The sequence below is a fragment of the Arachis stenosperma genome, chromosome 5 (assembly GCF_014773155.1).
Source record: "Arachis stenosperma cultivar V10309 chromosome 5, arast.V10309.gnm1.PFL2, whole genome shotgun sequence".
Taxonomy (NCBI): domain Eukaryota; kingdom Viridiplantae; phylum Streptophyta; class Magnoliopsida; order Fabales; family Fabaceae; genus Arachis; species Arachis stenosperma.
The window spans coordinates 125921509-125932515 of record NC_080381.1 but is presented as its reverse complement, the minus strand read 5'-3'; the positions used below and the strand labels follow the sequence as shown (position 1 = coordinate 125932515).

The window sequence follows — 11007 nt, the reverse complement described above, 5'->3', positions numbered from 1 at the left end:
CATCTTTTTTGTACCATCGATCCGGATTAGGTTCATCTTCCGTGATGTTCTTATTCAAAATATTATTTTCATCATCTATCGACCTGAATGCAATCAGAAGAAATTTTTTATATAATATTTTAGGGTTTATTACCATTTTCTCTGCGCTATCAGTACAAATTTTCATTGCATCCCCTTACTAGTTAAAATTAACGTCTCACGCCTTAACTTTTTTAGTATTTCGTTGGACAAGATCAATCACTGGGTAAAAATCCTAGAAGAGCTGTCGTGGTGCTCCATTGTACACACCCCCAAACATTTTAGTTAAAGTGTTTCTTCTATTTATATAAAAAAAAAATTAAAAAAATTGAGTTTAAAAAAAAAAAAATTTTTTAATTTTCATATGAAAGTATAGTATATGTTGGACCTCGTTATGGAGAAGGATAGTGTTTCACCTAAGGCTTTGTTTGGTTGGATGGAAAGAAATAGAAAGGAAAGAAATAAAAAGGAAAGAAGAGAAAAGAAAGAAATTGAGTGGAATTTTATTTTCCTTAAATATGTTTGGATGAAGGGAAAATGAGAAGGAAGGAAATAGTATATAATATTATAAAAAGATAATTTTACCCTTAGGTATTTTAAAATATATTAAAATATAGAGGGTAATATTGGAATATTGATACAAAATACATTTTCCTTCTATTTTCCATCCATTATTGGAGGGAAAAATTTTTCAATGGATCCCACCTATTTTTTTACACTATTCATTTTTTCCCTTTAACTTTTTCATTCAACCAAACAAAAGAAAATTATTATTTTCCTTCCAATTTCTTTCCTTCCTATTTCCTTCCTTCCATTTTCTCCTCAAACAAACACACCCTAAATGTGGTGTCAGGTATACCATAATTCGAACCATGAATCTTGTATGGTACAACTCGAACAGTCTGTGTTATAGGTGAGAAAACAGACCCTCCAATTTGTGCTTCCGTGCCACTTGTTGCGCTCAGCTCGCTAACTAAGACATTAATCAATAAATTGTTAAATAAACTTTCCTTGCTCGTGAACATTCAGAAATCAGAATGCGATCACGTTGACATCATACATAACGGAATCACCGCCGTCAGCTAAGACAGAGTCGGCCGTCAAGTAGCTCCGTTTTCTTTCTGCCAACTGAAGCATCTGACAACTCACACACACACACACAAACGCAGTGCACAAATCACAGACTCTGTCACTTCTCTCTCTCTCTCTCTCTCTCTCTCTTACCCAAAAAGATGACTAAACCTTTTCATCCCCTTTGAGGGTGTACCCTTTCATTCCCCCAGTCTCCAAAAATATACTTTCCCTCACTTTCCTTCTCAATTTTCCCGCACTTTCTCGCTATCTAAACATACTTTCCCTATGGCATCTGACTCTCCCGAGGACGACAAAACCTGGGAGGACGTCCTCCGCCGCATGCTTCCCGCCGGCGCACCCTTGCCCGACGAGGAGCAGCTCGATTACTCTATCGCCGTTGAATACGTTGGTCCTCCGGTTCCATATGATGTTCCCAGAGTCGATCCGGTCGAAATCGCTGCCGCTACCGCCGCCGCAGCTCCGATTCGCACTCCATCCGTCGCCTCCGCCGCCTCCGACTATTCCGCCGCGTCTCCGATCCCAGTCGCCATGCCAGTTCACTCGCGTTTCCCACGGTTCTCCCGCGTCCGCAACGGTAACGGAAACGGAAACGGTAGTGGATTCGGTTGTGAACCGCGGAGTCCGGCGGCGGAGAGTCAGAGGTCGTTGTCGGTGTCGAGGACGCAGTTTGATTCGCGCAGCGGCGAGGTCGATCGGTCGGAGTTCTCAGGCGAGGATGCTGCCGACGATGCTGTCAGCTCCGCTTCGTCTCCACCGCAGACGGCGGCTCCAAGCTCGGCTCCCCGCGCCGTTGAAGGTAAGCGCCCTACAACGGTTACCTTCAATACTCCTAGGGATTCTGAATATGATGATGACGACGATGATGAAGACGATGACGGTTACACTTCCCCGAGATCGGCGGCGACAGAGCCGGTAGGATCTCCGGTAGCTGCAACGGCGGCACGCGCCGCCTCTGCCGCGCCGAAGAAGCGTTGGATTTGTAGCAGGTGTGGGAATGCGAATAGGTTGAAGGAGAAAGAAGCTTGTTTGGTGTGTGATGCTAGGTATTGTAGTAACTGTGTGTTGAAGGCTATGGGTTCTATGCCTGAGGGTAGAAAATGCGTAAGCTGCATTCGGAAGCCTATAGATGAGTCCAAGAGGTCAAGCTTAGGAAAGAGTTCTAGGCTTCTTTCTAAAGTTTGTAGCCCCTTGGAGATTAGGCAGATAATGAAGGCAGAGAAGGAGTGTGCCGCAAACCAGCTCCGGCCGGAGCAGCTCATCGTCAATGGCAGGCAGTTGAGGCAAGAGGAATTGGCTGAGATTCTTGGCTGTCCTATCCCGCCTCAGAAGTTGAAGCCTGGGAGGTATTGGTATGACAAGGATTCAGGACTTTGGGGCAAGGTGAAATTTGAACCTATTATTTTTGTTGTTGTTTGCTTTGTGTGTGTTCGGAAGATGCAATGTTTCTTCTTAGCTGCCTTCTTTAGATTATTGGTTCTCTTTTTTGTTTTCCTTAATTTGGGAGTGATCCATTTTAGGAGGGAGAGAAGCCTGACAAGATAATAAGTTCGAAGCTGAATATCGGAGGCAAACTTCAATCTGAAGCAAGCAATGGAAATACAAGGGTTTACATGAATGGTCGCGAAATAACGAAGATTGAACTCAGAATGTTAAAGGTAATAATCATATTTCTCCTTTCTTGTTTTTTAAGCCTGTGATTTGTTTATGAAGAAAGCTGTAGAACATTGTGAGTGAAGAGCATCATGTTCTCCTGTAGTCCTTCTACCAAGTTATTGTTTCTTGTTACAAGAACAAAGCTTTAATCACACTGGGTAGAGTTGACTATATAAATTAGACAACTCTACACAGTCTACAGTGTTCTGTGATAAATCATTTTGTATTTACAGTTTAAACTGTTGAACATGTAATAAATCATAAGTGCAAGAAAGGTGCGAAGAAGGTTTCCATGGATAATTCTGTTCCCCCCTTTTAAATTCATTGCGACAATCTTTAGTGAAAGAAACCTTGAATCTTGTCTTTCTTGTTCTGCTAGTTGTGATATTGATTCAATTGTGTAACTGTGAGTTCTAAGGCTCCTCATTTGATCTTACAAATCTAACAGCATTGGAAGTTTTCAGTGTTAGTTTTTCAATCAGAAATTTGCCAAATTTAATCATTGTCAGTTGAATTAAGACATGATTCACGATGGGACGCAATATCATTGTTTAATATGGATTGACTTTGTAACTTTTGTTGCTATCATTGCAGCTGGCAAATGTACAATGCCCACGTGATACCCATTTCTGGGTTTATGATGATGGATCTTATGAGGAAGAAGGCCAAAACAATATCAAGGGAAACATATGGGGAAAGGTTCTCTCTTATCCGATAACAATGAATATCTATTGTTTGATTTGGGCCTGGAAAAATGTCTTGATTTGGTTTTTTTATACAATACTGGTTTGGTTTATGGTAGGCAGGCGTCCACTCGTTTCATTTGTTCATTATTCTCATTGCCTGTACCACCCACTAATCCTCCTGGGGTCAAAGATAATGCTACTAATTATTCGACAAGGTCTGTCCCTGAGTATCTGGACCATGGTAGAGTTCAGAAACTTTTGTTGTTTGGTATGGAAGGATCTGGAACGGCCACTCTCTTTAAACAGGCATGTGTCTGTTACTTTCTCATTCACTTCCTCTATCTCCCACTTTTCTGTCATACTTCCACTATTTCATGTCTCTGGCTGTATTTAATTTAATTTGACGTAGCTAATTTGGGGTCACTATCGTCTGCTTTTTTCTTGTGCTTGTCTAAGGGCTTTAGTGAAGAGTCTATCAGTTCATGTGCTCCGTTGTTAGAGCAAGGAATAGTCATGGACAGCTAGTTTATAATACTTTATAGTAATCGAAAGTAGGTTAATACACTGTTTTCAGGCTTTCATCATGTATAGTCATGGACCCTCCGATTTGTGTACTCCAAATTTTTTTAATTTTTTAAACACAAATCGGAAGGTCCGATTTTGCACCCCAAATTTTTAAAATTTTTTAAACACAAATCGGAGGGTCCGATTTGTGTACCTCCCATAGTTTTAAAAAACACCAAAAGTTACCATGTTAAGGTATAACACTCATCCTACTTCCATATCTAAATTTTTTAGCCGCATGAATCTACCAATAATTCTGTGCACAAGTTATGTGTCCCTACCATGGTACCACATTCATAAAGTGTGCAGATGTATATTTATATAGGTATTTTTAGATGTAATGTTATTGTCTATTTACCTTCCTTTTATCGTTTTGTTTCTAGCATAATTTGTTAGCAATTATTGGTTTGCCTGTTATGATTAAGTGTAGACACGGAAGGAACATGCTTTTGAATCTGTGTGATTATGTTCTGCATGGTTAAACTTATTTTCTTCCTTTTCACATTTTGCATTTGTTTTTCAAAAAATTATATAGTTAGTTTTTATGCTAAGTTACTAGTTGTTTTCATGTTCGTTTTACCTTTCTACACCTTCATTAAAGAATAGTCTTTTTCCCTATCTGTAACAGGCTAAGTTTTTATATGGAAGCAAGTTTACTGAAGATGAGTTGCAGAACATCAAGCTCATGATCCAAAGCAATATGTACAAGTATCTCAGTATTTTGCTGGAAGGACGAGAGCAGTTTGAAGAGGAAGCTCTGGCTGAGAAAGAATCTACTTCGTTAAATGGTGAAGGATCTGGACCAGGTAGGATTATGCTTTTCTTTCCCTCCTTCCTCTCAGCTGGAATGATTTTCAGGATATGCATTAAGTTGAAGTCTCACATGGCCTGCCATTTTATGGCGTTGTTATTATTTACTAAATTTTGGTTGTTATACAAAATACCAGTGTGATTAAGAAAAAAGTTACTAAACTGTTCACATCCGGTCCATGTATTTCTTGAAGTTATACATTATGGTAGACTATGGTAGACTTATAAATTAATCTTTGGATAGAATAATCACAACACAAAATAGAAGGAAGAATATTGTAAACAGAGTAGAGGAGAGGACAAGAGATCATTAATATCAAGGGATGAAGATATAAAAAACAAGGCCTTCCTATCTTTCAGTATACCTGCTAGTAAAGAGTGAGAGTTACACTCTAGCCAAGTAGACCATACAGTAGTATCATAGACTGTACACTACCACAAAGATTTGCCAAACTAGACATTTTTATAAGTGAGGCTTAATGCTTTGTGTTTCCATAGAACTTGCAGGTTATGGTTTAGCTCTGTATATTTCTTACTGTAATTGTCACAATTTGCTTATCAATATCTATTTGGTATAATCTCAGATTGTTGTAAAATTGGTACATTTAATTAAAACTCACTTAGATTATGCTTGGATGGGTTAGTATGAAATAGATATGTCCAAATTTCCTTCCTAAAATACCCTTTCGTTATATATAATTCTTGGAAAATTATTTTTTTTGTTTCTTCCAATACTTGAACCCAAGACCTCTTAATTAAGTTATAGGTCACTTGCCATCTCAACTAACTTTACTCTTATTAATTTTATACACAACAAATAAAAAGGTGAATTAATAGGCACATTAGTGCCTATTAATACACTAGTATATATAAAATGTGGTGCTTACATGGCTAATAGAAAGGCACTTTTTGATACTAGCTGGTGATCTCTTCTGATTGTGTAGTGATAGATGTCCACAATTTTGGCCTTTTGGCCCGAATATTCAGTAGATTCACTCCCATTATACAGATGTTAAACTTGATCTAAATTTACTTCGGTTGACTCATTTATATTTTGTAGACAATATTGAACATGAGAATAAAGATAATCTGAACTGATAAGAGCAACCCTTATCTCACTAGGTGGGTCGTTAACATGGACCAATTGATGCCATTGGGCTCTATCAAAACCAAATTTTCAATAAAACCATTTTCAGTAAGGTCTTTTCTAATGGGTATTTGGTCTTGGTAAGAGTTCTTTCTACTTGTACTATTTGTTCCAAGGAAGTTTAACTGTGTTATACTGATAGACTGGGTTATTTCGCTCTCTAAGCATTTAATTTTTGCAGTAAGCAGTTCCCAATGTCTCTCCATTTTTTCTTCCCTTGTGAATTTTGCAGATGATGCAATTTGCATGATGATATTTTATCATTGTTTTTCTGCGCTTCAACTTATTGACATTCTTCTTTTCTCCAAATAATAGTAATGTCTTTGTAAATGTGGGAGCTACATGTGTGAATCCAAATATCTAATTGTGCAATAAATATTGCAGGAACAACAGCAGAAGAAAACAAGCCCACCATCTATTCAATCAATCAAAGATTCAAGCATTTTTCTGACTGGTTGCTGGATATTATGGCTACAGGAGATTTGGAGGCTTTCTTTCCTGCTGCTACCCGTGAGTATGCTCCTATGGTAGATGAGATCTGGAGAGATCCTGCTGTTCAGGAAACATACAAGAGAAGAGAGGAATTGCATAATCTTCCTGATGTTGCTAAATATTTTTTGGATCGGGTATGTTTCTTTCAATTGTCGTCTTGAGAAGTATTTGCATTTGATAATGCTAACCGTTAATCATCACTCTGTTATAACTATATATTTATCTTTAACACATCTTTCTCTCAGTGCTTTCCTGTACTTTGGATTCACCTTGTACTTTCTTGTTTTGTTAATTGGTGGCATGAAAGAAGCAACTAATATGATAATCTTACAGAAAGAAAGTGAAAACTTAGAATCGGGAAAAGGGTTGTCAATATTATTGTTTTAATATAGAAATCCAAATGTCATATATATATATATATAGATAGACATCCACTGAGAGAGTGAGAGGTGCAATTCAACTTTTAATGTAATTAGCTAGAAACAATTTTTTGAAGACGTGTGTCTATTTGTTTCTCCTCCCTAACAAGGGTTCTGTAGTCTTTTTTTTAGTTTTATTTTTTAAACAGAAAGAACTTGTAAGAATTAGGGTGTTAAATAGGTTAGCTCATCTGAATGAATGAATGAACCTTTTTATGGTATAAGTATAACTGATGATAGTGCAGTGTTTGATCCTCCCATTTGTTAGGATTAAATCAGAAAAATAAGGAAAAATTAAAAAAACTTCAAGTGCAATGTTTATTTACAAGGTGCAAAATTTTAGACACATTGTATACAGTCATAAATACTTATAGAACATTAAATAATGACAATGTTTGAGGAACTAACAAATTCTATATTAGTAATTAAAGAACATGTAAATATCCAGATTGATCTCCAAAGAATTCTAGGTCAGACACTTTGCTCTCCAACAAATTTTTATTATCTACAAGTCCTCAAGAGTTACTTCCGTCAGACAAATTGTCCCTCCGGCGTTTTGAAGGGAACTAATCTATCTTATAATGATATTTTTTGGGACTTTATTGCCTTGTAATAAAAATTGTTAGGGAGTTATTTGTCGAACGCACATATTAAAAATTTGATTAAACGTGACGGAGGGATCAATTTGTCTAATGGGAGTAATTCTTGAGGACTTCTAGTGACAAAAATTTGTTGGGACCAAATTGTCTGATTTAAAATTCGTTAAGACCAATTTGAGTGTTTACTTTTAAAAAATAACAAAACATTGGAAAGTATATGTTATTAGTTGATTATCTCAAATTATTTAATATTGGTTCCAAATGACATGTTGGGTGTGAGTAACTAATGCATGGCTCATATTGAATTCCCTAATAAATTACCATGCTGCAAAGGCCACAATTGGATATCCACTATCTGTCTATCTCTGATTACAGTTGTATTTGCTTGTTTTTATATGGATTGAAGAACCAAATATACTTGATCTTTAAAACGATATCTGAAACAGTCTTGTAATTTTTAAACTGACTGTCTTAAGTTTTACAACTCCTACCTTGTGATCTGTCTGGATCTTATTATGTATTCCTTTGTTCAAGATATATCTAGGTGGAACATAATTGGAGTTTACTAGTTCGGATTTGGTTTGGTTCTTTTGTTCCTTGTCATCTGTCTTGGTCTATTATTGTAAATGACAGGCTATAAATACATTGACTTTCATTATTTCTGTTGTCACGGTGTTTAATCCACAGGCGATAGAAATATCTAGCAATGAGTATGAACCTTCTGAGAAGGATGTATTGTACGCTGAAGGAGTCACTCAGAGCAATGGTCTTGCCTTCATGGAATTCTCATTCGATGATAGGAGTCCCATGTCTGAGATATACAGTGAAAATCTTAATGCACCACCTCCCTTAAGCAAGTAAATTCATTCTCTTTCGTCTTCCTTCCTCTTTAAGGGTGGAGGCTTCCTTGAAAATATTCATTAACACATTTCCATTGTCATTGGATCAGATATCAATTGATTCGGATAAATTCGAAGGGTCTTCGTGATGGTTGCAAATGGTTGGAAATGTTTGAAGATGTGAGGGTGGTTATATTCTGTGTTGCCCTAAGTGACTATGACCAAGTGTGGCCTACAAGTACCAGTCAGTTTCGTAACAAGATGCTGGCAAGCAGGGATCTTTTTGAGAGCCTTGTGAGGCATCCTTGTTTCAAAGACACCCCTTTTGTGCTTCTGCTAAATAAGTACGATGCTTTTGAAGACAAGATAAATAAAGCTCCTCTTTCAACTTGCGAGTGGTTTTCAGACTTTTGTCCTGTGAGGCCCCATCACAATAATCACGCCCTAGCACACCAAGCATTTTACTACATAGCTGTGAGATTCAAGGAGCTTTATTATTCCATTACCGGCCAGAAGCTGTTTGTTGGGCAAACCCGAGGCCGGGATCGAGGGTCTGTTGACGAGGCCTTCAAATACATAAGGGAGATAATCAAATGGGATGATGAGAAGGATGATGAATATGAAATCAATGCAGAAGAGTCCTTTTACAGTACAGAAGTGAGCTCTTCTCCATACATTAGACAGGAATGAGTTGCAAAGCTTGTTTCCCCTTAACAATCAAAATTGACACGAGAGTTCGGATTACGGACGCGGGTGAGTGTCTCACTGCTCCAAAGAATTTGCAGATAGCAGGAGCATTGAATATATTAAGGACGGGTTTGTTTGGGGGTGGGGGAGTTAGTTGGGTGGGAAAAGTGTAGTATGTTATTTTTCTTTGTTTTTGTAGGGTATTGCTGATCAGGTTCAGAATGATTTTTTCCTCATCACGAATAAGCTAATTTGCTTAAGAGCTTGTAAATCTAGAGGTGATTTGTTGTATGTACAGCTTATATTGATAATATTGTTCAGCTTAAATTGAGAAGAAAAAAAATTGAAAAGCTGATTTTTTCTTTTACTTTCCTCTGTTGAGCCTTATTTAAGGAAACCCTTGGTCACCACATATTTGGATATCTTAACTATTCTTTTGTTTATTTTGATATCTTAATTTTGTAACAAAGGTGTTGAGCTAAGGTGTGAGAGAACAAAACTGAGGGCGAAGAAAGTGAAAATCTGTTATTGAGGGATATGAGAGTCGAACACTAGACTCAGGGTTAATGAAATAGGTTGGAGATTTTACCAGCAAGTTATAGTTCCATTTTTGGATTTTTTAGTGTAACTAAGTATCTTTTAAATATTGTTTTTTATCGTGAAAGTGAGTATTTAAATTAATTTAATAATAAATCTTTAAAAAGACTGATTAAAGACAAAGGACAAGTAGCATTTTTGATCTAGAATGATGATGAATACAGAATAATGCCTTGATGATATAAAAAGTTCCAACTTGTATACATGAACATGAGCACTATACAAGTTACACAAAACTGAAAATTGGAAAATAACCGAATACTACCTAACTTGACAGTTGTTCTAACAGCTAAACTAACTATGATTAAATTAACTCTGATCAATGAGATTAGGTAACATAATTTTTCACTGTCAGTGTCATGAGCACAATAATGTACAAACTTAGTAGTTTACTCAGTCGTCTTAATTTTGTTCAATTATATCGTTCTGCATATAGTCTTAAACGCAAGTATGTACCCCAAGGTTGGACCATTACATGTACGATTTGAAAAGAAGAAAAACTTCTGACCAAAAAAAATAAAAAGAAAAGAAGAAAGAAGGGTTTGACTTGGGGTGGCTCCATTGTAGCCGGCAGTCACTGTGCTTGTTTCAAATACATACCTAACCATGGATGGCAACGCACTCAATTCCTGCCCCTCTTACTCATAGTAAAAAAGTTGCTAATATTTTATGGCAATTAAAGTATCTCTCCTATAATAATAAAAGTCAAAGTGTAAAACTTCTCATTTTAGGTCCTTACCTTTTTCTTTTTTATCTTTTGTTTTTGAATAATTACATTACATGTAGTCATGTAATTTTTCTGCGTAGTTAAAGACTCTGAAGTCTGAACTCTCTTGATTTATTATTGACATTGATTTTTTTTTAACCTTGGACGAATATTCCAACACCGCAGGATTAATCTTGCCGATCTCTTAACATAGGCTATATAAATAATAAATCATAAAAATACCAAGAGACTCAATAACGGAGTAGTCTGATTAATCGCTACTCAACCATTGTGAATCAACGTTCCGAAATAGCTGGCTCGCCTATTAGCATAGGAATTCAAATTCTCTAATTCAATTTGGTCATCTATAGTCGCGAGACCCTGTTATTATTCATGTCATCAAATAATTAAAACAAACAAAACAAGTATTTAACTACTACTCGTATTAAATATTAATGAGATCGATTGCACATACACGAAAGGAAGTCAAAGCCTTTGGTCTCCAGTCTCCACAAAGGAGGGAAAATAAAATAATAAAAAATGGGAGGCTCACCATAAATTTATTTATTTATCTATTTTAAAAAAGCTATATATGATTTGCAATGAAATTATTATAGAATTTCTTGTGCGTTTTGAGAGTAAATGAATATTTTTATTCTACATTATTTATTTTGCAACAATGTTAAATACACTAA

At 36.5% G+C, this 11007-nt stretch overlaps 1 protein-coding gene across 1 annotated transcript; it reads left to right on the top strand.

The window, feature by feature from the left end:
* The first annotated feature begins 1001 nt into the window (after window positions 1–1001).
* On the top strand, window positions 1002–9376 carry LOC130980156 (extra-large guanine nucleotide-binding protein 3-like). Its single transcript, XM_057903800.1, has 8 exons — window positions 1002–2493; window positions 2631–2768; window positions 3361–3465; window positions 3573–3758; window positions 4645–4822; window positions 6358–6599; window positions 8171–8340; window positions 8433–9376. Exons 1-8 carry the CDS (start codon window positions 1378–1380, stop codon window positions 9010–9012), a joined length of 2715 nt encoding a protein of 904 aa, XP_057759783.1. The 5' UTR covers window positions 1002–1377; the 3' UTR covers window positions 9013–9376.
* The last annotated feature ends 1631 nt before the right edge of the window (window positions 9377–11007 follow it).

Excerpts from the sequence above, each read along its gene's own strand:
- LOC130980156 (XM_057903800.1), top strand. The coding sequence starts at position 1,378 with ATGGCATCTGACTCTCCCGAGGACGACAAAACCTGGGAGGACGTCCTC. Across the intron at positions 2,494-2,630 it reads ATTCAGGACTTTGGGGCAAG|GAGGGAGAGAAGCCTGACAA; the intron begins GTGAAATTTGAA and ends GATCCATTTTAG. Across the intron at positions 3,466-3,572 it reads AGGGAAACATATGGGGAAAG|GCGTCCACTCGTTTCATTTG; the intron begins GTTCTCTCTTAT and ends TATGGTAGGCAG.